The sequence below is a fragment of the Numenius arquata genome, chromosome 10, assembly GCF_964106895.1.
Source record: "Numenius arquata chromosome 10, bNumArq3.hap1.1, whole genome shotgun sequence".
Classification (NCBI taxonomy): domain Eukaryota; kingdom Metazoa; phylum Chordata; class Aves; order Charadriiformes; family Scolopacidae; genus Numenius; species Numenius arquata.
The window spans coordinates 28,130,301-28,154,634 of NC_133585.1; the positions used below are offsets into that span (position 1 = coordinate 28,130,301).

Genomic DNA, 24,334 nt, shown 5'->3' on the forward strand with positions numbered 1-24,334 from the left:
CTATAATCGGATAGGTACAGACACGAGATTTCTGGGATGTCAAAGAATCCATTAAGACAACACGAAAGTCCTTTGACCAAAATGTGATTTACAGTGGAATTACTTTGTAAACTATTTCTCATGAAGAAATAAATATTAAAAAAAAATTCCACTAGCTGTAAAACTGTGTTTGTGATAGTGCGTGCGTGTGTATGTGTGCACATATTGGGTATCGGTACGTCTGTGGGGACGTACAGAAATATTTACACACATACAAAGAAATGATCTGCACATTTGTGGATATTATACTTAAATTAATAAAGTAAATCAAATCACCGGTATTTGTTGCAGGATAACAGTCTTTTAAAAATGACAGGATTCAAAACAAATGCCCGTTGAAAGTGTAGTTTCCAAATAGTCCCAGAAACTATACAATATAGCTGGTTAGATCCAGCAAATAGGATGTCATGTCTAGGATCTGATCAAGAATACCTGCCCTTGTCACTCTTCGGATGTTTCTATCCACTTGTTCGCACTGGGGGCCGAGATAGCCTTTTTTACATAAGCATTTATTAGGCCTTACACAGACACCTCCATGTCGGCAGGCTGGGTCACATTTTGCTGTGGGTAAAAAAACAGCGATTTTCTAATTTGTTTAGAACATCACAAACCAAAAAGATACAGTACGCATTCATTAAGAGCTTCTCTAAACTTACAATGAGAAAGCACATAAATGAAAAACAAAATAGAAAGGACGAAATATTAGAAGTTTTGAAACCATATTTTTTTAAGTTTTAGAATATTAGGGGGAGGAAGTAATTTTGTGTGCCTGAGAGGGCATCACCCAGGACAGACTGAAACTCAAAAAGCAGATTTTTGAAAATGTCCAATTCCCATACTCATGCTTGATTTTGGAGTGCATAGAAGACCCATCTCAAAAGATTTTCAGGCTCCAAATGGCTTACCATTTGAAAACAAGACATACAGCACATCTAGATCTTTAAACAGTGGTGGCCTGCCTCATCCCATTTCTCATGCTGGCAACCCAACAGAGCCCTGAAGTTGGTCAAAGTTTTCGCTCTCTCTTTAGCAGCTGCCTGACACTTTACCCATAAAGTTCTAGGTTAATCAGCTTGCTTAAGTTTTTCGACCATAAATGCTATTTTAAATTGTAGCCAGTGTTAGCAAGGCTAACAATTGATAATTTTAGCTGTGGAAGTTTTTTCTGCTGGGGTAAAGTCACAGCACTGTGATAAATTAAATGTATCTTTCTTTTTGCAGACATTTTGCTGTTTAATGTTATCTATTGCAATAAAGCTGTAATATTGATTTACAGAGATTTATAATTCATTATATAAAACCAGGTTTCTTGATTTTATTCATGAGTTTCTTAATTACCCTAGGAGGAAACGGATGCCTTGTAAGGTAATTTTTCTTATTTAAATTGTAATCGTAGCTTGAGGTCCAACATAAAACATCTCTGTTAAGTGCTGAGTGGGATACAGGGAAGAAAGATCCTCAGTTTACATATTTTCTGCAGCTTTCTTGTACATTGCATCTACCAAATTATCTATCATTTTTTAAACAAAACAGATTATTCAAGACCCATTTATGTTCACAATGGAGATGTTTTTTACTTTAAGTTCCACTTGGACAAGGGCTGTAGAATGGGCCTCATTCTCTAAATGTAGGAAATCTCGACTGACAATTGGAGTTGGGCTATTTGGCCAGATTACCTCATCCGTTTCTCCAACCTGCTTGTGTTGACGGCTGTATGATGGTCAGCTCGTGAATGTTGCAAGTAAGATATATCAGTAATTTCTTTCATTTCATTCGAAACTAAGTCACTCCTGCTCATCACTAAAAAGCTGGAACCCACTGAAATTTACACTCCAGACTATCAGGACCACATAGGGTCCTCCTGAGTGCCCTTCCAACCTGAATTACCCCTGGTCCATTGGGTGATACTGGCTTTGTCTTACTCTATGACTCTTTTCCTCTTTTGAGTTCTACTGCCATTACATTAACCTTATCTCTTTGTATAGGCATCTGGTCAAACTCGCTGAGAAGATAGACTCAGTCGGAAGACTGTGCTGATGCTTGAATAGCACCTCCTGGTACCCAGGCTTGCTCTGAAGATCTGCATAGGCCAGAGCTGCCCTGCTCAGGCATAACCACAGCCTCTGTGAGACAGTGATAGCACAGCTGGGGCACTCCAGGTTCATTTGTCTCACCCCTTTGGTGGCATACCCAATATCTAGTTAGAGCACAGTCACTTTTTCAAGTGACTTTTAAAAGATATGCGACGGCAACAAGATAGGACTGATAAAAGCACTGCGATTAATAATGGATTACAATAACGTTCTGATTATTAGCTGCTTTGTGATAAGTTGTACATAGAATTCTCTTTAACAAACTAGAGCCATTTTATTTTGTAGGATCAAAACTAAGTGTGTAGCAAACCTGAAGTATTTGCATTAAATTAGTGAAGTGCAAAATCTGCAATAATGATTTGCAGGTCTGATTTATCATCTTTCCTGACAAGGTACTTCTATTTGACACTGACAATGCGCTTTCCACTGCAGGTGGATACTGAATGTCCAAAGATGGAACATGTATTGATTGTGTTTCCTTTCATTATACAATCTTGGTGGGGAAAAAAAAAAAAAAGAATGCTATTGTCTGTCATATTTATGCTACTAATTGCATTCTGTAATGGTTCATATTAGATGTTTTAACTGTTGCACTTATCTAAAGACTTATTGTTCTCCTACAAATTAGGAGATCAATACTTTTTCAATCTTTCCCTAGAAGTGATGGTCAATGACATATATTGAAAATTTCTCTTAGAAAATAATTAAAAGCAAATTACAACATGCTTTTTTCACTTGTTGGTATGAAACTATATACAAACCAGTTCTGCAGAACTCTCCTTCCCAGCCTTGATTACAGCAGCATTTTCCTGTGGGAGTGCAGTGCCCGTTCCGACAATGCCTTGAGCATTCAGACGTCAGTGTCTGTGCAGACTGGGCTGTTCTTTTGCATTCTTCAGGGACTAAAGGCCTGAATAAAAATATACAAACCAAGCAGACAGTTAAAAGTTGGGGTCAAGGAGAAAAACCTTGGCAACTGGCTGTAGGTGGCCTTGCTTGAGCAGGGGGTTTGGACCAGATGACAACCAGAGGTCCCTTCCAACCTGGGCATTCTGTGGTTGATTCTGTGAAATGTATGCATGGAGGAAATTCTAGTTCAGCTGACTTAAAATATTTCTGATACTGCTTTTTTATTGGGTTTCTTGGTGTCAAGTCTTATGTAATGCAATTTTTTCTGTCAGTCTCTACAAAATATTTTGCATGTCCAGTAGCCTTTTTAATTTACAAAAGCACAACGTTATCTTCCTTAACAAAGAAGGAACTGTAGTGTTCCTTCTGTAGAGTTAAATATGTAAAACACTTAGGTGTTTTACTTAAGCATTTCACTTAATCGTGCCCTAACTGTTGATATGACTTCCAACACTTTTTTAGATGTTCATTAGTTGTTTTGTTTTTGTTTTTTTTTTTTAATTTAGCTGTATGTCTTCATGCTGACTACTTATTTTATTTGCTGTCTGAGTTCAGCAGCTAGAGACTGACAGGATCATTACAAGGCTACAGGTTCCCACTACAGCTACCATGTCTTGTTTTTGCTGTGGGTTTGATTGCACAGGAATAACTTGAGAAAAGAATGTCAGGATTTTCCAGGAGATCTAAACAAGTAATTGAATGGGAGCGTAATGGCACATTAAGTTAATTAGTGGCAAATACAAAATTATTTATTCTCAAGGAAATAATTTGAACTACTGCCATACATTCCTAAGCTTGAAATTTGCAGGACAAAGATTCTAATAGTTTTGTGGAAACCTTGGCTAAGTGTCCAGCTACAATCCAAAGAAACCAAAACAAAATCGTGTGAGATGGAATGGAATGGAATGGAATGGAATGGAATGGAATGGAATGGAATAGAATAGAATAGAATAGAATAGAATAGAATAGAATAGAATAGAAAAGAAAATAACCTTGTTCATTATACTGACATCAGTATTAAAACCCCAATAATATGCAAATAGCTGGAATAGTAACTTGTACACTGATTGCCCTGTCAAATATTAAAATCCTAGATTGATACTCCTATGTGGAGAAAAGCATAGTCTTTGGAGTCTGAGAAAGAAGGGGTATGATGGAGGTGCGGAAAGCAGGAGCAGAAAAAAAGAGGAGCAAAATTGGGCATTCTTGTTTGTCTCCCATTTCAACACCAGAAGAAATATCGAGGGAAAAAATTAAGTAAAGAAAATAAAATTAACCAGCTGAACTCATGGCTTCTAAGATATCAATGAAGCCCATGTTCTAGTAGGATTTTTAAAAGATATTTCTATGCACAATGGAGCTATTCAAAGTAATATTAGATAGGGTAAAAATAATTTTTAAGAAAAATAAGCACTCATACCTAATGTCACAGAAGTCCCTCACTAGCTGACTAGGCTTACATTTCCCCCCCACCCCCCACATTTTGGCATGCAGCTTGTTAATGGTACGTTACAGGCTTTCTTGCATTTTTCTTTGAAACAGAGTAATAGAGTACAGGCTCACTGGTTTGTTTCACCGTAGCACTTTCTCTGCTCAGTCTTAATTGCTACCATGATTATTTAAACATCCATACAGAAGAACTGGTTCCCCAAAGACGTTAAGGACAGAAAGAATGTGTAGACGCATCTCTAGTGTAGCACCAAGTTCTGATTTCCAAAGCTCTTCTGAGAATCAGACTTAAGGTCCTGCATTATTTAAGGGGTTTGAAACATGTTTTGACACCTTTTGTGCAGCATATGTGAAACCCTTTCAGGTTTTCTGTTTATGTATTTCCACAGCTGTCTTTTAAATATAATGCATTATTTTTTTGACCTGTAAGGAATTCCAGTTCTGTAGTATTGAGTGCATTACATATGATCTGGTTAAGAAAGTTCCTACATCTAAAAATTATATGCAAGATTCAAAGGCAATGCTGGTTTGGAAACAGTTCTACCAAATTATATGATTTTCATTTGAGGCTTGTTCAGATTTAAAGTAAGAAGGTCTGTGTTCTAATTCCTACCTCTGGGAAAAAAAACATAATCTAAATTTGAGTTGATTTCTCTATAGCCAGCTCCATAGAAGACAACATTCTTTCTTCATCTGTTAAAGCCCATTTCTTTCAAGTTACTTTAAGTGGGAGTATCCTCTTTTTCTTGCTCAAACACAAGTAGAGTACTCTGTTTAGCGGGAAGCCTAACATCAGGCTTCTGAAGCATCTCTTGGAAAAGAGCTCCAGTGGCATATCTTTAGCAAAGAATGACCTCATAAGTCACAGAGGTATTTTATTTGTGAAGATAATGGTTTATTTTATTCGTAGATATAAATTATTTACCTATGATAGTCCTGGAGTATATAGGTCTTTTTTTTTTATTTGCATTTAATTGGGGAGGCAGAAATCGTACTTTTTTGTATCCAGCAAAGCATGGCCGGTCACTTTATGATTTCAAGTTTTCTAGTGCTCTTGGTACTTGTGAATATAACCTTGCCCTTTATTCTACCATCAATCAATAACTTGCACTCATCAGCCTCGGATAATATTTATTAATGGTGGGGTGGAGTAGAAACAAAGATGGAAAAAATTCTGGCTGGCAGAGTGCCTTAGGAGAAGAGGAATACAAATGCAGCTGCAGCAGAATTCTTCTTGTGTGTGAGAAGAATTACTGGTTTTCCTGAGTCGTACTACGGGAAAAGCCACGCTTCTTTCTCAGGGCTTGAATGCCGTTACGGGGCCAACACATATCAAGGGAAAGTCTCTGCCCCACAATACTTAAAGCACAATGCATCCTTAAGGCTTTAAAGGGGTGGAAATTTTCAGGCTCAGCGTAAGTTGGACGGAATCTCACAAAGATAACATAAGTCTTGAAACTGACTGTTGGGACTTGATCTTTCCAGCACTTAGACAAGCCTCTGATTTTGTTTATAGAACTAGTGCTTCGCTGTGTCTCTTGACGTGGAAAATGGAGGGGAATAGATGGAGCCCCACTGCGGGCTGGAGAGAATTTTTTTTCCTTGTCTCCCTCAATCTATAAAACTCTAAAGGGTACAGCTTGCTTACTCTTACAGTAAGCACTACTTGGTCCGCAGAAAGTCAGCCAAAAATGTAGCTGATAATGACTATTTATATGGACTGTACAATTCTAGTTATCTTAAAGAGCTGTTCATATATACAGTACAGTACAGTATATCTTGCTTGTTAAAACATGCTTTCATGAAACTGTGTAACAACTCTAAATGTATGGAACATGGAGGAAAAGTTGTACTGGGGGCTGGGGCCCTCGCTGGGTCCCGTCGCTGACGTGTGCAGTGAGTTGGGAATTCTTGACTCTATGATGTGCAAAATCATTTTTGCTGCATTATTGTAGCTAGTACAAGAAAGTAGCCTCTGCGGTTAGTTTAGAGGCATATAACAGTCTAGCATGCTTTAATAGATTAAAACTCATCCTGGAATTGCTTAGGATTTCATGCTCGCTTTAGTGCATCTCTTCACCATTCCACTAAACGCACAGAGTGATTTAGTTGCTATATGCGCTAGCCTGTAACTCAGACATGCATAGATCAATGCAAATGGAGGGTCAAATTCAGCAGTAGTACAATGGTACTGAACCGAAAACAATTACTCCCTCGTGCCTTTGACACAATATCAAAAATCTCTACTTTCCCACTAAAGTGAGAAAAAAAACCAGACAAAATTCCTGGATGTTCAAATTCAAGCAAGAGACGTGGCCGTAGAAATCCTGATTGTGGTACAAAATATACAGAAAGAATGTTACACTTCAATTTACTGCACACAAGATATGAGATATTAGAATGATGGCTAAGTATATCACCAAAACTTATGCAGTAGTTGTTTGGCTTTTTTTCCTTTATAAGGGAAAATGTCAAGAAAATATAATTTTGTTTCATACTTGTCATAGAGTAAATTTACTAGTTGTCATAGAATAAATATAACATCTCTTCAGGTACAGCTTCTAAAATTAAAAAGTATACCTTTAGTCCTGGGAGAGATGCCAAAAGCTCGTTAGTTGTCTCCAGATTTACTACATGGGAATAATGTGGAAAAAACTCACGGCTTTTAAGATTTAAACTCAGCAGCATATCAAATTTATTCTTATATGGTATACTTGTTCATGACCTCTAGTCTTAAGAAATTCTGTCATGTTTGAAAACTAGTCCCTAGTGAAGCCTGTATCGATGTTAATAGCTAAGAGGTCAATGCAACTGCTAAACAGTTTGTATTACTGTCAGGGTGGTCATGAAAACAACACCTGCTGCATGAGCACTTGGCAGCTGGGTCAACAGGCACTGTGGGAATTTATCAATTTAGGGGGCCACTTGCATAACACTTTGACTGATGAATTGGGAAAGACTGGCTTACTGGGCTAAAGCTGCTCTATTATGTATGACTTTCTTTAGGATGGCAGAGGCTTCCTGCAGGCTCCAGAAAATAAGCAAAAGATAAACTGAGCTGTTTTTTCCTTATAAAGCGATAAAAAGTGAGAAGTCCTTAATAGCCAACGTTAGAAAGACTGAAAAAAAGGGAAAAAAATCCCAAACCAAAACAAAAACTTTTACAGTCAGTGAGCTGTGATGTGATTGAAAAAAATCCTTAAGTTTTTCCACCGTGGTTACAAAGGAGTTTTTGTGAAGTACTTCTGTAAAGTGAAACTCTCTAGACTGGTATTCGCAAAAAGCTCTAATTTCTCTTTAGTGTCTCTTATGGGAATAGTAACTGCATGTGGGTTGGTAAATGAGATAAGAATTTTGCATGCTCCGGCTAAACTAAACATAATTAGACATTAATTCTGGCTTTCCATTCCCTCAAATGACTTAAGGGATAGTAACTTTCTGAACAGAAAGAAATCATATGGCCCACCTGGGTTGGTGGGAGCATTCACTACCAAAATTGGCTCATTCTACACAGAGTTTCCAGTAGTAGCTTCAGAGTATTTCTATAGCCCATCAGAACTGAGTATCTTGATGCAGATTAGTCTAATACCGTAGGTTTCCGAGTTTCTATTTACATAGTAATTAAAGTCTCCAAGAGCACTACACATTCATAAATGCTGTTCTTTCATCCCATCAAGCACTCTTGACTCATATTAAAAAATCAAATCGGCAATGTAAAGAGCCTGAACAAAAGTCAAAATGAGGTATGACCTAGATATTGTCCCTTAGTGTTTGAAATCAGTCCGTTGGAAATACTCTCCGATAGTGGAAATCCCAGAAGGTGATGATGGAAAGGATGATAAGCGGAATTGCATACCCTGGAGGGGCATGAAAGAGGAGTGAGATGGTTTGAATCAAGTTCAAGTTTCAATCCAACGGAAAGCAGCTATTCTGGCTGTTGATATGAAACATATTGAAATCCAGATCTATAAGGTGTTAAAAGGAGAGGAAGAGGAAGTCTTCTTACGTGTGCAAGGACACTTAAGCTCTGCCCTCTTCCATACAAATCACCTGCTGGCTCCGGTGAGCCATCCTGGGCAAAAGAATTATTCATCCCCTTCGGAATCATGGCATCCACAGTGGCAAACGCTTAAAACTTCATAGGGGATACAGCACTGTATGACTGCCCTATAAACTTTTCTGGGTTTAGTCTTATCTTTTAAATGGAAATCTTTTGCATTGTCCGTCAGTTTGAGTAATCTCCTTGAATCTCATTTTATCTATATTTTGCTTAGAGATAGAAATGATCACAATAGAAATATTCTAAAAGAAGACTTACAAAGCCCTGTTATGGCTGTTCTGCCACTTTCCAACGTTTATTTTCTTACTTCTCGGTCAGTCCCTGTCTATAGTTTTCAAAGAGCAGCTGGTAATAATGTTTAAATTACAGCTGATACGGACTTATCAACAGATCTTTCTTATTTAAATACACATTTTTAATACTGTCCACAGCTGATTTTCTCCTCTCATCATGCTTGAAAATGATTACTTTTTCTTTTCTAATGGATTTGTCTCATATTTTCTCTATTATTGACTAATGAGAATATTTGGACCTATACACATTTTCTATATCACTGTTTATCTAGCTATTTTTCCTGTGCGCTCATCAATGTTTTTGTGGCTGATACTAGTATATATTTGTAGGAACAGAAAGCAAGACTGAAAAAATAGAAAGTAGAAAAATAGAAAAAGAAAATGTTCTCTTTTTTGGTCACAAAGACAATTTATAAAATGCTAATATTTGCACTGGTCTTCAGGACATCTGACTAACTCTACCTTTTATTTGAGAAGTACGTAAATCTTTCTCCCTATACTTTCTCATTCATTCCTAACCCTGGAAAGTAGTTTACTTGTGATAACATTTTTTGGATTATATATTTTTTTAATATATATTATATTTTGGATATATTTTTCAGAGACACAGCTTTAACTTAAGAAATTCTTCTTTTGTCTGCTAGTTTAACTAATTTACCTAGTGCTGGTTTTATGTGTTTGTAATTCTTAGGGTTTTCCACATCCCCTCCAATCTTGAAGCTAAACATGCTATTACCTATACTCTCCACTCTACTTGATTTTGGGAAAAGGCAGATATGTGTATTTGCAGCACCTTGCACACTTGGTATTTACATTCATTTTTAACTTTTCTGTTTCTAATTTATCACTTCATTGTCTAAGAGCTCCCAACTACTACTGTATCTTTATACCAACCTTGTTACAAAGAGAAGGATTACTTTATTCTGGGCTTTAATGGGACGCTATTTAGCTATTGACAGAAGTATTTGGAGGAACTGAACAAAAGTTGCCTGCGGTACCCTGAGTTCTGTGTTTCAAACTGCCTTGATGATGGAGGGATTCAGAACCTCTGTGTTGATCATATTTATCAATTCATCGTCTATCACCTCAGTTTAACACCTCATTTTTATTGCATATAAAAGATTGGTTTAGGATAGGACTTTCCCATTGCTGAGTATTGAGGAGTAAGACAAAGGGTTCTCTGGATTACCCTGATCCTCTGAGCTTCTAATGTTTTAACCCGCCCACTTCTTTTGAATTTTCTTCTACTGCTAGCAATAGCCAAGTAGAAGGTTTCTTTCTTAAGCTATATTTGAGACGAGGAAATAAGGGTCATGATTATGTTTGAGAGCACTTTGATTATGCAGTAGTTTTCTAGAAAGATCAAAAGAATTAAAATCCTGCCATCTTAATTTAACATTTGTTATTTAGAATAAAAGAATAATTTCCTAAGCTTGCAGCAGTTCAAATGACCACTAGCAGAAGACGACTGGTTTTTGCATGAAGTTATTTATTTCCAGCAAGGGGCTGCCACAAGGGATGATAATTTTGTTCTTTTACACTGCCCCATGATTGGAAGGCTCTCTGCAAATTGATTAGTCTGCCAGGGGCCACCTCTCACAGGGTTTTGTTACTAAGTAATTAATTTCTAAGATGTGACAAATCAATACTTTGATGACTTTATTTATATCTAATGCTCATAGCCCACCTGTAGGATCTTTATTTTGTGTTCTAGAAAGCTTATTGTGCTAGGGTTTACACCTGTAACTGATGTATTTCTATGGCACATACCAAGGGGGAGATATTAAAAGCAACAAAATATTAGTATGCAAAAAAATTGGCATGTGAATAACAGCTAATATTTCCTTAATAAAGCTTTACATGAACGTTTGCCAAATCCATGGAATTATAAAATTGTTTACATGTGTAATGTGAAATTCACATGAAATGGTAACAAAAGCTGCAATGCTCCTTTGTGGAAGTAACTCATTATCTTTAACTTAAAAGCCTGCAATGGTGTGAGACTGAAAAACAACAAAACTCAAAACTTTGCCTGGATGAAAATTATCCCACGTTTCTAGAAAGCGTTACCAAAAAACTATATCCCTTCGCCACAGTCTGTTTAATTTCAACTGCGTGCCAATTTACAAAAGTATTTTATAGTTTTCTGGTTACTTTCACCAGTAACCAAATGCAGTCTTGACCCTTTTCCATACTTGAAAACAGCCAACCGTGAGCGCAGCAATGGGAGGTCTGGCCTTTCAGGTATGTCAGCTGAAGACCACCCTACTGGAAGAGGCAACAAGAACAAAAAGCCGAGGTCAAACAAGGCAGACCCATGTAATTAGATACTAATAGTGGATTTAGGGTGTAAAATTCACTTAAAACCATACACCAACAGACTAAACAATCCCAGTAAGAATGGAAAGTTTTGTTCTAAAAAAAATGTTTTTAATACCAGAAAGCATAAATAAAACATACCTAATAACCTTGACTGACAGAGTGCACTAACCTGCAGTAACATCTGCTTCCAAATTATTTGCTATAGGTTTGGGATAGTATAATTATAAAACACTGAAACTCTACTGTAACTTACAGTACAGTGTGCATCCAATTTAATGAATTTATTATTGAATTAACTTGTTGTCCTAATAACAATTTTTAGAATTTAAATTCTGACAAGAAAATAAATTCCTCTCTTAAATAGCCGACAGCAAAACCAAAAATGTAAGCCTGACTGTATGTGATGCTGATGGGGAAACATGCTGAAGTAGATGCTGAACAAACAGGCAGTTGCTCTTGCAGGGTATGATGGGGTCAAAGTAATTACTACGACAAACTTCATTTCTGTTGGCCTTTTCGTTTTGTGTTAATTGCTGATGCTTTTGCAGGGTGGATGTGGTACCTTTACACGCCACAGACTTGGTCTGATAAAGCAGCAAGATCCGTCATGAAGAAAATGCTATTTCTCTGGCTGAGGTGAGTACTTGCTAGTCATCTTCTCTTACTGTTGCTGGGGCCCCTGGGTCATGATTTTTGCAGTCCTTCCAGATTCCCTAATATTTTCATAGCTCTAGCTGCTTTGCAGAGAACTGAAAGTGATCACATCTCAAGAAACTCTGGGTTTGATAATTTTCATTTATCCTCATTTTACAACTCGTAATTTAGTCTAAATAATTAAATCAATCACATTAATTCTGTGCGTTTGAGTGGGATTTATAAGCGTTTTGGAAACAGTACTTTAAGAACTGTAAAAGAATTCAGTGTATTTTTGGCACACAGTCCAAGGACAGAAGGTTTCCTTTCCTGGTGCTCCAAACCTCCCCAGGGAGAGACAGGTAAATGCAGGGGTATGGAAGGATGTTGAGAACTAGTAAACGGTGACACTCACTCACTGAGGATTCAGTCCTCTGTATTATTGTCCGTTTGTGGTATATCCTGTACAACAGAAGAGATGTGTGGGAAAGATTGAATGTGTCCCTCGGAGCTTACTTATGGCAAAACCGAAATTGAGGAAGTGAGACTGGAACTGACCCAGGATGGCTTGTCCACTGGCTAGTACTGTCAAATTATTTTCTGTAGTAGCTTTTCAGTGCACAGAGTAGGTATCGTCAGCCAGTACTAACCTTTTGAGCCAGCTCCTGTCCCACTGTCCCACTGGGTGCACTGTCCCACCGCAGGGGCAGGTAAGGAAGCAGTAACATTGGGGAGAATTCCAGCATCTGCCTTCCCTTGATGCTGCGTAACCTCTGTGGTACCTACAAGTCATTTGGCTTCAGAACAATGAGGAGCATCTTTTACCTGTGCTGGTCCATATGGTGCCACATTAAGTATGTCTACACTTCTATGGAAACATGCAAGAATGTGAATCTGGGTGGGAAAGTGGGCAGCACTTAGCATAATGTCAAAGAGTAAAGATTTCCAGAAGTCAGTGTTGGTTACACCTCTGTTGTTCTGACGTTCGTTTTCTATGAGACAGTGGTTACTTTTAGTGAATCTATTCTGCTTGCTGCTGATGTACATTTGCTTTTAGGAAGACCTCTGTATTGAGAATTTCCCTTCTTACTGAATGTCAGTATTGTGTAATTCAGCTACCTGGAAAGAACTACATTTATCTGTTGTTTTTTAATAACCTGTTGAAGGGAAGACTGATCTTAGTGAGAAATGCCATGCTCACCTTTTTGGGTCAATGATCTTGTAGAGTTTTCCGCTGTGAGGCTGTGTCATACTTTTACTGCTTGATAGTATGTAAATCTCACCTGTTAAAGAAACCAGTGCAATAAATTAGTTTTCCTTTTCTAAGGTGTCAAAAACGTGACTTTTGTGATCTAGCTGTATTTGCAGGATGAGGTTAAAAAAACTTCAGAAGAAACACTCATCACTGAAATATCTAACAGAATCGTTGCTATTTGAAAATTTAAATAAGCACTTTCCCCAAATTGATGCTAAAATGAGAAATACACTTTATCATGAATGGTTTTTGTTTCATATTGTATAGAATTGGTTAAAACCAATAAAATTGGGGAGGGAGAAGAGGGGGATTGGTCTGCTCATGCAGTATCTTGGGTCTGTAATGCTGGGGATAAAAGCAAGTACATGACACAACGTGTCACAGTGAGTGACACAGTTCACAGAATGTGAAAGACAGTAAGGACCTTTGCCCTTCCAACAACCCATTCTCTTCTTGGTTCTTACAAGACTGATAAGGTGTAGCTGAGAGCAGTGTAGAAAGCTTTGGCAAAGGAAAGACAGGTTTTAGATTTCTTCTTTTTAAACATTTACTGTAATTTTGAATAGTTCAGCAGACATTACCGATAAGGCTTATGATTTAATAACATAATTTTTTTTCTATTTACCTAATTCGTCTTCACCAAATCCCAAGACAGGGCCTGAAAAGAAACCTCTACATGAACCAGTGTTGCCAAGACAGAGGGGTTTCTCTTGCCACTGTTTGGTTGCAGGACTCTGTTGCAGTGTTAAAAAATTTCTATATCCAAAAACACATAAAGCAAATTGTTATATTACATTTTGAATAGAGAGTTTTCACTGTCCAGATAAATAAGTAAACACTTGCTGCAAGTAGCTCCATAGATACCTCTGTGCAGTTCATCATCTTATGATTTCCTGCCTGTTATTTTTCAGGTGCTTAGAAAGAACAGCATTTCCCTTCCTGTCATTCAAGTATTGCAAAATTGGGTTCAAGCTATTATTATATAGCCATTTGTGAATACTGAGCTATTTGGCACGGGAAAACTATACCCATTCATTAATAAAAAAAATCATTTTGCTCCGTCAGTGATGTTTCCATAAAACCCCAAAAGTTGTAAAAACCTCACCAGTTAGACCTGTTTGGGAAACAGTTCCACAATTAACATTATTCCCATTATAATGTAAATGCCGCGTGCAAGTGTTTGTAGAACTAAAATCTTAAGAGTGCCGTGATGTGTCTCCGTCTGTACTTTATTCCAAGGATCAGATATGTTACACGTTGCCATTCATTAGAATGCTGTGCTATTTTATTTCCAAATCTAGAATTTAATCTGTGTTGTCACACCGCTAAATCGGCAAAGCGACACAATATACAAGACTGTTGGTGTTCCTTTATACAGGAAGCTCAATGACTAAATATACCTTATATTCATTTTTGTTTAAGAGTGAGTTATAAGAAACCTACCCATTGCGGTCTCCAAACACATAACTTCCATAGAGTCGTTCAGACTGGCAGCCTCGATAGACAAATCCACCAACCAAGGATCCACTGCTGAATGGTTTGAATTCTAAAAGTGAAGGCTCACTTTCTAAAAAGGAACTACCGTAGCATTAGATCATATGCAGTTCCATATTTTGATTCACAGTTATGAAAATGTTATTACTTCAAGAAAAGAGGTTAACTCCATTTAAACATTCCTCAAAATTCAAGATGTGTTGCTGGAAATGAAACACTAAAAAAATCAAAAAATTACAACAAAAGCTGTTTGTGAAACAATCGGTTAGGGATTTCGACAGGAGAGGCTATAATTGCTTTCTTCCCTGTGCACAGGCTGGAAGAATAAAACTCTGTAAGGATTAGGTCGGACTTTCATTGAAGTTGATGTGATTACTGCTATTAACTTTTACGTGCCAATACAGTCTGCAGGATGGCCCTCCTGAACTTCAGGAATACAGTTAAACCCCCTTCACTGTAAAGTCCTTCCTGTATCTAAGAGCAGAAATTCCAGTGATTTTCAGCAGAACTTGTTTTCAAAGCTTTTCAGTGGTTTGAGAAACTATTTCAAAATCAGAGTTTTAAACATTGTATATGTGTCATGTCCCATAAACCCCATATTGCTAGCCATAGATTCTTGTGGTAATTTATTTCGTGCTGCTGTTGTAGTTGCAGTTCCTACACATATTTTTTTTTCCCTTTTTTTTTTTTTTTTTTACAAAACTGCAGAGTAGCCATATCAAATAATGTCTTCAAGGAAGTTTCAGTGTAAATGTTCCTATTCGTGCAATCAAATACTGCTTAGTGTAAAAAAAGGCTCAACTTGAGATGCTAACTGCATAATTTTAAATTAAAGCCACCGTCAATAGACCTTTATTTTATAGGAAGTCGGGTTTTTTTTAAGTCAGAGGGCTATCTGCAAGTCTTTGATAAATGAATTTCCCAGATTATCCTACAAGAGTAAGAGCTGAAAATTTATGTGGGAGAAAAGGACGATGAGCTCTTTTTATTGAAGCAATTGACCCATAGCCTAGTATTAATATTGGCAAGATGTTCTGGATAGACACAATATTGCTTAGTTTACTCTGCAATAAAGATGCAGTCAAAATTCCATTGGAGCGGTGGTTTACCAAATATTATTCTTTGGTTTGGCTTTTGTAAAATGAACACAGAAAATACGTGCAATAACTAAAGTAGAACAATTGCATTACACTATTGTACTAGCCAGAACAGCTGCTTTGCTTTTAAGTAAAGTACAGGTTGGAGAAGTAGGGTTGTGAATAAAATCAGAAAACGCCACGTTCCAGGAGATGGACCAGTTTTTGATGTCTTTACACACCTTTGGCATTTATCACCTTTTACCACCATGAATTTACAAGCTGCTAAATGGTCGACCAAGGCAGATGATAGCTCAGAGTAACTGTCACCCAGCTTGCCTGAACTAGGAAGAGATCTTGGTGAGCATCAGAGTTAAACATAAAACTAAAATTGTGATTGACAATCATACCGATTCAGAGAGCACATGAAACATTCAAAATTTTAAATCCCTAATTAAGTATGTTTATCTTTTTGCAATCTCATCTAAACTAGCTGTTTATTATGAAGTAGTAGCATAGTGCATTTTTCTAAGTTTTTAATTTTCAGTAAAATTTAAACAGAGCTCAGTCATTTCCCTGTTTGGTTGTGGTCTGTTGTTGTCTGTCTCACTTTTTCCATTATAGGAAGCACATTACATGAGGTTTCCATTCTGTATCTTAAAAGGTTATTTGTGAATGACTAAGAATACGTTTTCATCACTTCCTGATATTCCAAAATCTTTTCTTTATGAGCCATCAAATGCAGCAACAGTGAGATCTTTGAGAGACTAGCAACTGGCATATTTCTTAAATCTTATTTACACGATATTCTACAACAACAAGAACAAAGTTGAGTCATTTAAGTTTTGTTTTGTCTTGTATCTTTTATCTGCTTGTACCATACTTTTCATAAGTTCTGTCTTTTGTAGGTTACTAATCCTATCTATGCAGTAAGTTACCTATCATGCGTATACAGTCAGTCCCTTATCTATTTTTTTCTGCTTTCTAGTTATTATTCCATGGGCATAAACCCCGACTGTTCCCAGTAGCTTTACCCTCACTGGAACTTACCATAGTCTTTACCCTTTATTATTTGTAAGATTCTTGCTGAAGATCTGTTCTTTCCATTAGAATCTGAGCAAAGTATAGTTAAATTGATGTTTACATCTGTGGGGTGGCGGTCCACAGCACACCTGTAAAACAAAAAATATAAGAAAACCCGTGAGATAGATGAGCTCATAGTGAATGATTCTCTATCAATAGTATGAAGCATCATATTTTGCAGGATTATTGTTTCTTTGTGGTGCCTACTCATTTGAGGGACCTATTTCATACTGAGCCAAAACATCTGAGAAGTGTGTCAGATTTGTATATAAGAGGTAATATACCTTTCCCATCCCTGCACCATTTTTTATGTAATGTGAAGTAAAACTATTTTCTCCTAGTGATAAAATGTACTCTGCTCAAGAGCTCCTGAAATGAATAGTGCTTTAACCAAGCTAAGAGAGTTGACTTATATGGTGTAAGAATTTGGCCTGTTAAAAAGTCTTGAGAATCAGCTCCTTATCTGAACAACTTGACTTTGAATTTTTTCAAACCATGACTTTAAATGTCACTTCAGTACTACCACCCACCTAATTTGCTGAATTATGTTTTGTTTAGTTAAAGCATTGTTCTCCTCCTTGTTATTGTTTAGATATCACCAGATGTTCTCATTTGTTTTCCATGTGCCTTTTTTTTTTCTCAATCAAGATTCTACTGCTCTAATTTCTCAGATTCCCATCTAAGCTGCATTTTACCCACTCTCTGCTTTAAGTTCTTTTCTTTCATAAAGGTAATAATTTTATATTTCCTTAAAACCAGAAGTCCTGTACTTTTTTTCTGTCACTTCAGTCTTGACTTGCAATAGTCGTGAATTCTCTTCTCCTTCCCCTTTGCCAATGTGTGTTTGTTTCTGACTGGGACACATTTGTGCAGGTGGAGGAGTGGAAGTTTTAAAAAGTCCACTAGTGCCTTTATTATTAAAATTTTGTTTCCTGACTGTATAGAAGATATCCGGTTGAAAACAGTATCTGCTCCAGAGTAATTCAGTTTATTTGTAACTTACTTACCGGCCTGGATTGTGGAGTCCATGTGCAAAAATCTCAGGAGGTTGGTTTGTGCTATTAAAATGTGGATTGCTCCGTGGTATGGAATAGGGGACATTGCACAGGTCAGTATTTACGTCGAGACGCAATACAGAACCTGTAAAATCACTGAGAAAGTTGGAAGATAAAATAATTGGTTTTTAAAAGTATTTTACTGGTAGATTTAATCCATATAATACTGCAGTGAACCAGCAAAATAAACCACCCACTTTACTGAATAATCACGTCTAAATTAGGTTTTATGGTACATGCAAGTCCAAAGAATAGTAGCAGAACCTATCTGAGATTCAGTTTGGCCATTGTGTTGCCTTGTTATGTGCATACTAGAACACCTCTGACAACGCTGTTGGGAAGCAACTTGAAAATAAGAGCGACTTTCCATAAATCGTCATTGTTCTATGGCTTCAAATATAAGGTTATTAACTCTTTTATACTGTACCTCCTCTAGGGTAACTATGGATATAATCACCATGTAGTTACAAGATGCTTTTTGGTAACACTTTGAATCCTGCTCTTAAATTCAATGGTATCTAGTCATAGTACCATACAAAGATTAATTGTACATTAATTAAAAGAAAAAAAAAAAAAAGAAAAGAAAGTAATTGTCTTGGTTGAGTGGAGATGTTGGTATTAGTAAAATGTTTTGCCTTACATTGATGATTGTGATGGAGGAAGGGAGAAGGACAAGAATGTAGAAGAGGAGCATCAAAACTCTTTTTACAAACATGAATAGATGTGATATTTTAAATTGATTCCTTTCTGTCTTTCTTCATCATGAATCTGTTCCAGTTTCCCCTTGTTTTACGTTAATTTAAAATCAAGTATTAGAATTGCTCTCTGGTCTGGGTTTCACATATATCCTCACTGCAAAGGGCAGGAGCACCTGCGGCTCCGCTGAGCCAAAGAGGCCTTTGAGCAGAGAAACTCCTTTTAGGTCTGTAAAAGCTCAGTACCACACTTTCTCTAAATTAAGGTAAACGTTGCAACTTTAACCGAGCATAATGAAACAGAGAGAAAAAGCAGGTTGAGAAAATTGTACAGGTAGAACCAAAGCAGGATTGCTTCATATGTTCTCTAGGCATTTTCCCAAGTGATACAGTGGTGTTACTGACTCTGGTCTGCGTAGACACTTTTTTAGGATGTTTGCTCAATAAATTGCCTTGTTCATGGAATAATAGTTTGGAACAAAGAAGTCTAACCTGTGCTTAAATACAATTGCATCTACTATTGGTGAGGGCTCCAATATTTAAATGGTTTGATAGCACACAATTACAAGAAAATGCATTTAAGCAGTAAGACTGTTCTGAAAATCAGCAGTTTGCTAAACCCAGGCACTGAAACTAGGGGAATTAGGTAGTAAAGGAAGGGGGAGTAACATTTGTCCTGACAGCTGCTGGTCATTTTTGATTGTGACCTCTAATACCAGAAGACAATAATAGAAGTCTATCCATTGGTAGTTTTTGTACCTTAAACCGTCCATCTCCTCCATGTCATCTAGAGTGATCATGCCATCTCCAAGAAAAATGTACAGGAAACCGTCTGGGCCAAACAGAAGCTGTCCTCCTAGGTGTTTTCGATGTAGTTCTGCTACTTCTAAAAAGACTCTTGCTGTTCTCATATCAACTTGGTGCGGATTTTTCCTGCAATATAAAGATGTGATCACAGTTTTCACAGTTCATTATCATTGCTCTTCTTTCTAAAAATAAGATTGAGTCATTCAAATTTTACTTTAAGACGTGGATGTTGTAACTTGGTGGAAAAATGTCAAACGATTATTTCTGAGAAATTTCAATTTTCCAGCGTTCACAAAAAATATCTTGCTGCCTATGCACAATAAGTAGGAAACAACTATAATTAAAAAATGACAGAATAAATAAAAAAAGTCTTAAAAAGAATAAACCAGTATACTTACTGGCGTTCCAGAACTACTGTTTGAAATAAAATCAGCAATATTTTTTCTGCAAGTGCCCAAGTATACACATTGTAAATCTGATAGTTCATTTTAGAAATGGGAAGTGTTATAATGAAAGGATTGCTAAGAAATAGAGAATTTGTGAATTTTAGACTTCTACTGATACCTGGATACTGTGTATTCTACAACCCTAAGGATGTGGTCATGAGGTCCAATAGCCCACCGTTCTTGGTTGGTGGTATAAGACACATACAGCTTTCCATTTTTCTTGTAATTGGGATGGAATGCAAGGCTTAACAGTCCTCTTTCATCTCCTCCCTGCAGTCAAATGAAAAACACAAAGAATTGTGAAGTTAATTATGTTCTTTATTGTGTTTCAGCTGGAACCCAAAAAAAAAAGTTTCTTTCTTGTGGATAATCTTTGCCCAAACTCTTTTATTTCTTTCCTGACTACTGCACAAAAAGGATTATAAAACATTTCACTTTGGGGAACTCTTTAAGAGTTAGAAGAAGACAATTGTCTTATGTAGTTATCTATGCACAAGTCTCTTACGCCACTTTTGTGGAGTGATTTGTGTATGTAATCTTTGGGAAGCCATGAAGACAAGTTTAAGTGCTGTGAAGGATTCTTTGCTGGGTTACTAGGTTGCTTGTAATTCGTAGAAGACAAATAAAAAGGTCTATAATCAGCAGTCACTTCTAATCCAAGTATCCAAAACCTAAAACACAGTGCTGGCTGCCAACTCCCACTGTCTTGGCAATATGTTTAGAAAACAGTTAAATTGCTTGTGTAATATGTAAACCTTTGTTTTACCCTGGAGGCAGCAACATCAGTTGTCACAACTATGGTGGTCTGTTCATCATAGCTAGTATACTGTAGGTAATAAGCAGCCTTGGCCTGTGTGCAGAGAAACCATAGTTTTACATGTGGTCCTTCAATGGAAAAGGTTTTGTTATTTTTTAAAATAAAAATAGAAAAATTTCTGAACAACTTTCTTTTGTTACTATGTTTGCCACAAAGATTAGTACAGTTATACGTTAAGCATCAAATCCATGTAATGTACTGTGACAATGCACATACCCTGTGCACTTAAATAGAAAGCAATTTTCGGCTTCTAAAAATGTATGTAATATTACTATGCCTAAAATTGTATTTGTATAAATGAAGAATAAAACATAGATTCATTTGTTGCTCTTGAGGTAATACAAAGGAGAGAAGCTGAGGCATAGCAATAAACAGAGTACATAATTAACAATTCAAATTCAATTCATATATATGATTATTCACAAGCTGATAGTTGTTTTGGAGTTTAACTCAGGGTTTGCCAGCCTTTCAAAACTAAGTGACTGCTGTAGATTCAAGTGCTCCAGCTCTGCACCCATAAGGAGACAACGTTTTGCAACTCTAACCACACCCATGATAACTAATTATGAAATTTTAAATTATAAGCTTTTAAAGTGTATTTGCAATTCAGAGTGATGGATGGGTCTCTCTTCCTGTTGAAAGACGTCCCACAAAAGGCCTAATTGGGAAAGTGCACAGCTTTAATTTATTTTAATTCAATGTGATTGCCATACTTCCTTTTTAATCACAACCACCAAAGAGAAACCTGAGTCAGAACTGGAGATGTAAATAGGTCAAGAGATTTCCATACAAAGAGATAAGCACAATGAAATCTGGATCCTGCTAATTTAGAGGCAGCCAAAATTTGCTAGTTTGTTTGCTAGAAAAATTTAGTTTCAGGGGTTTATCAGAGAGGTTAGTTTTGAAAGTCTAGTTAGAGCTGCCAAATCAGTTGCAGTCATCACGGATGAAGGGACTGGTAATCTCGCTCCTTCTCCTTTACAAGCCAAAAATAATTCCGCAGCCAAGTCTGAACTGATTGTAGATATTATGGTATGAGTTTCTAAGAGTTTTGACCAAGTTGCTCTGATAAAAGTCTGAAGCAAAGGGAGGAAAATCAGTTGCTTTGGGAACAGTAAGGCATATTTCAAAGATTCCTGATGAATGATTCTGTCTGTTGTGCCCAGACAAAGACAGTCCTATTTCTTCTCCTGAGAGATGAGTTCAACTCATTTAAGGGCCCAGGAATGTCAATGAATCACACTAGGCCTGCCATTCAAGGTGAGTTATTGAAAGTATTAGTAAGAAAAGATCTTTTTTTTGTTACTAAGCTGAAGATTTTATTTAGCACTTGATGTCATGGGAGCAGTCTTAGTGTGAAAGTGAAGTTGTTGAAAGCATAAACAGGTGAAAATTAAATTAAGAGCTTTTAAGGAAGTACACACGAAGTAAGAATTTGACAAATGAATGAAACACGGGATCTTCAAGGTAATGAGTGAGGCAAATTGTATTAATAGGATCAGGCCAGTATTTCTACTAATTGCTATCTTGCGTGATTCTATTAGACTGCAATATATTACTTACTTTGTTTGTAGAATTCATCTATTACTTCCTGAAAAGTCACGCTGCTTTCTGTTTTTCAAAGAGAGCCAGCCACACTGTGTTCTAAAAAGTTTATTACTTTTGCATTTAATAAAAACTTTGGAAATATCCCTCTAAGATACTGAAAATCAAGCCATTAGTTGGCTTGTGGTCAACTAGAAATCCAACTGAGTTTTCCCATACTTACTTTTTCTGGTTTTGCAAAACAATCGTTCATGTGTACTTTCAGCATTATCGCTAACTGGCAAACCTGTTGTTTCCAATTAAACCACTGCCACAACTTCCATAGCTTTTCAAATGATCTCTGTGGTGCCAGAAAGTATATAGTTTTCTGTTGTGTTATCTCTTTTATGTTGTGGGATAAATGGAGAGATATCCAGCAAAATCTCTTACAAGCAGTCATTTTGGTACTGTCAAACTGAATAATTATGTACCAAATTTCAAAATTTCAGATTTTCCCTGTGGAATAATCCTCACTTTTATTTTTTATCAACAGACTTTTGAGGTCTAACATGAAACCTGCATTCCAGGCTTTATAGTCTTGTCTTGTGGATACCATGTGTCAAATAGCTATATCTTTCTCTTGGCAGCTTAATAACTTCTTGACATCCTTTTCTTTTTGAGCTTCCCCTTAGATGAAACCAGCACCAACAAACTGTAGATGACATAGGGGCTTGTATGACATTCTGCACTACACAATTTGATGGAATAACCATTAACATTTGTCAGTTGGATAAGGAAGGGCGAGAAGAATGAGACAAATCTTTGTATTCCTTTGGGATATCTGTTGAAGACAAAGAATGATGGTTGGCTGAAATGAGTGTTAATTACCTAAACATACTGTGGACAGGGGCCGATGTGAAATGTCTATTTTAACTAAACCTGGAAGCTCATGCTTCCCATGTCTGCCTGTGCAGCTTTTTAGTTTGAATGCTTCCATCTTCTACTCAGAGTAATTGCATGTTTTGCACTAATACTACACTTGGTTCAAAACTGATTTTCCTTGGGCCAGGTCATAGGCTTCAGCTAAGGAGTTCCATGAAAAAAAAAAGATTCCTTTAAAAACGGTTTCATCTAGTTGAGGACCACAAGCGTGAAAATAATTTAATCAGAATTATATTACCTGAAGTCGGTACAAAGCCAAGTAAAGATTAATCGTATGCATTAAACTTAAAGTGTTTCTTTACTTTCCATTTTTAAATGGTTGGTTAGGTACATTCTGTCAGTTCTAAAAGTATATTACACCTTTAAGTGTTCTCAACTGAAGTGTATTTTTAATATTTCTTTTTGCATTGTAGTTTCTGTTGTAATATATTTACACTTGTAAAAATCTGAAACAACTGCACAATGTGGTCCACTTTGTAGTTTGACTAACACCAAAAGGAATAATTATTGCATGTGAATACTAGATTTTTATAGAAAGGTAGTATTTTCACATAAGCACTCAGAAGTGGGCTCTACTTTCAATCTCTGTGTTTCCAAATGTACTCTGGTATATCTCTGATATTATATACAGAAGTATCATTATATTATTAAGGTATTACACTTTTTCTATAATACAGAAACATATGCTGCTGCAGTTATTTTCAAGACATACTGCCATTTCATTACGTCAATACATGTGTATTATTTCCTATAGTAAATATAGAGAAATACACAGGAATGCCTTAACTAATATTGTTAACTATTTCATTTTAAATAAATAATATTGTAAGCATGACCCATAATTATGTCACCTTAGTAGTAATTAATTTTTGTAAGCAAAACCAGACATGACCATTTATTTCCATTACTCTCTGTGGTTTAATAGTAAACAATATAGGTAGCAGATTCCGAGTTTTTCTTTAAAATTGATTTCACAATTCACTTACTCATATAAAATGGTGGTATTTATACTTAACAGCTTTTTCATCTGGACAATCCCACTCTCATATTGGAAATGAGTAGCAACCTTTATTAAAAGCGGCTGTGCTTAAAATAGGTATATTCAGTGGTCATTTGCGACTTAAAATATTAACTCTAATGTATTGTCTTTATATAATTTGTTTTCATCTATTATTATAGAGCAAATGCTGGGTAACATGTTGACGTAGTATGATCACTCCTAATTTAGTTTATTTCCTATGTAATAAATACCATAACTAATATGCATTACCACGTGTTTGAACTTAAGGAGTTTTACTTGTAAAAAACATGGGGGAAGGGGTCACGAAACATCTAAAATTTC

The 24,334-nt window shown here is 36.5% G+C and overlaps 1 protein-coding gene across 1 annotated transcript in view; it reads right to left on the reverse strand.

The window, feature by feature from the left end:
• Nucleotides 1-406: 406 nt before the first annotated feature.
• Nucleotides 407-24,334, reverse strand: part of HHIP (hedgehog interacting protein) — a 73,013-nt gene continuing 49,085 nt past the window's right edge. Inside the window, exons 5-13 of the mRNA XM_074154406.1 lie at nucleotides 19,828-19,979; nucleotides 19,216-19,389; nucleotides 17,714-17,857; nucleotides 16,674-16,795; nucleotides 14,497-14,620; nucleotides 13,679-13,809; nucleotides 13,000-13,081; nucleotides 2,894-3,042; nucleotides 407-600 (exon numbers count right to left, since the gene is read on the reverse strand). Of these exons, the coding sequence (XP_074010507.1) occupies nucleotides 407-600; nucleotides 2,894-3,042; nucleotides 13,000-13,081; nucleotides 13,679-13,809; nucleotides 14,497-14,620; nucleotides 16,674-16,795; nucleotides 17,714-17,857; nucleotides 19,216-19,389; nucleotides 19,828-19,979 (1,272 nt within the window). The remainder of the gene's footprint in view (nucleotides 601-2,893; nucleotides 3,043-12,999; nucleotides 13,082-13,678; nucleotides 13,810-14,496; nucleotides 14,621-16,673; nucleotides 16,796-17,713; nucleotides 17,858-19,215; nucleotides 19,390-19,827; nucleotides 19,980-24,334) is intronic.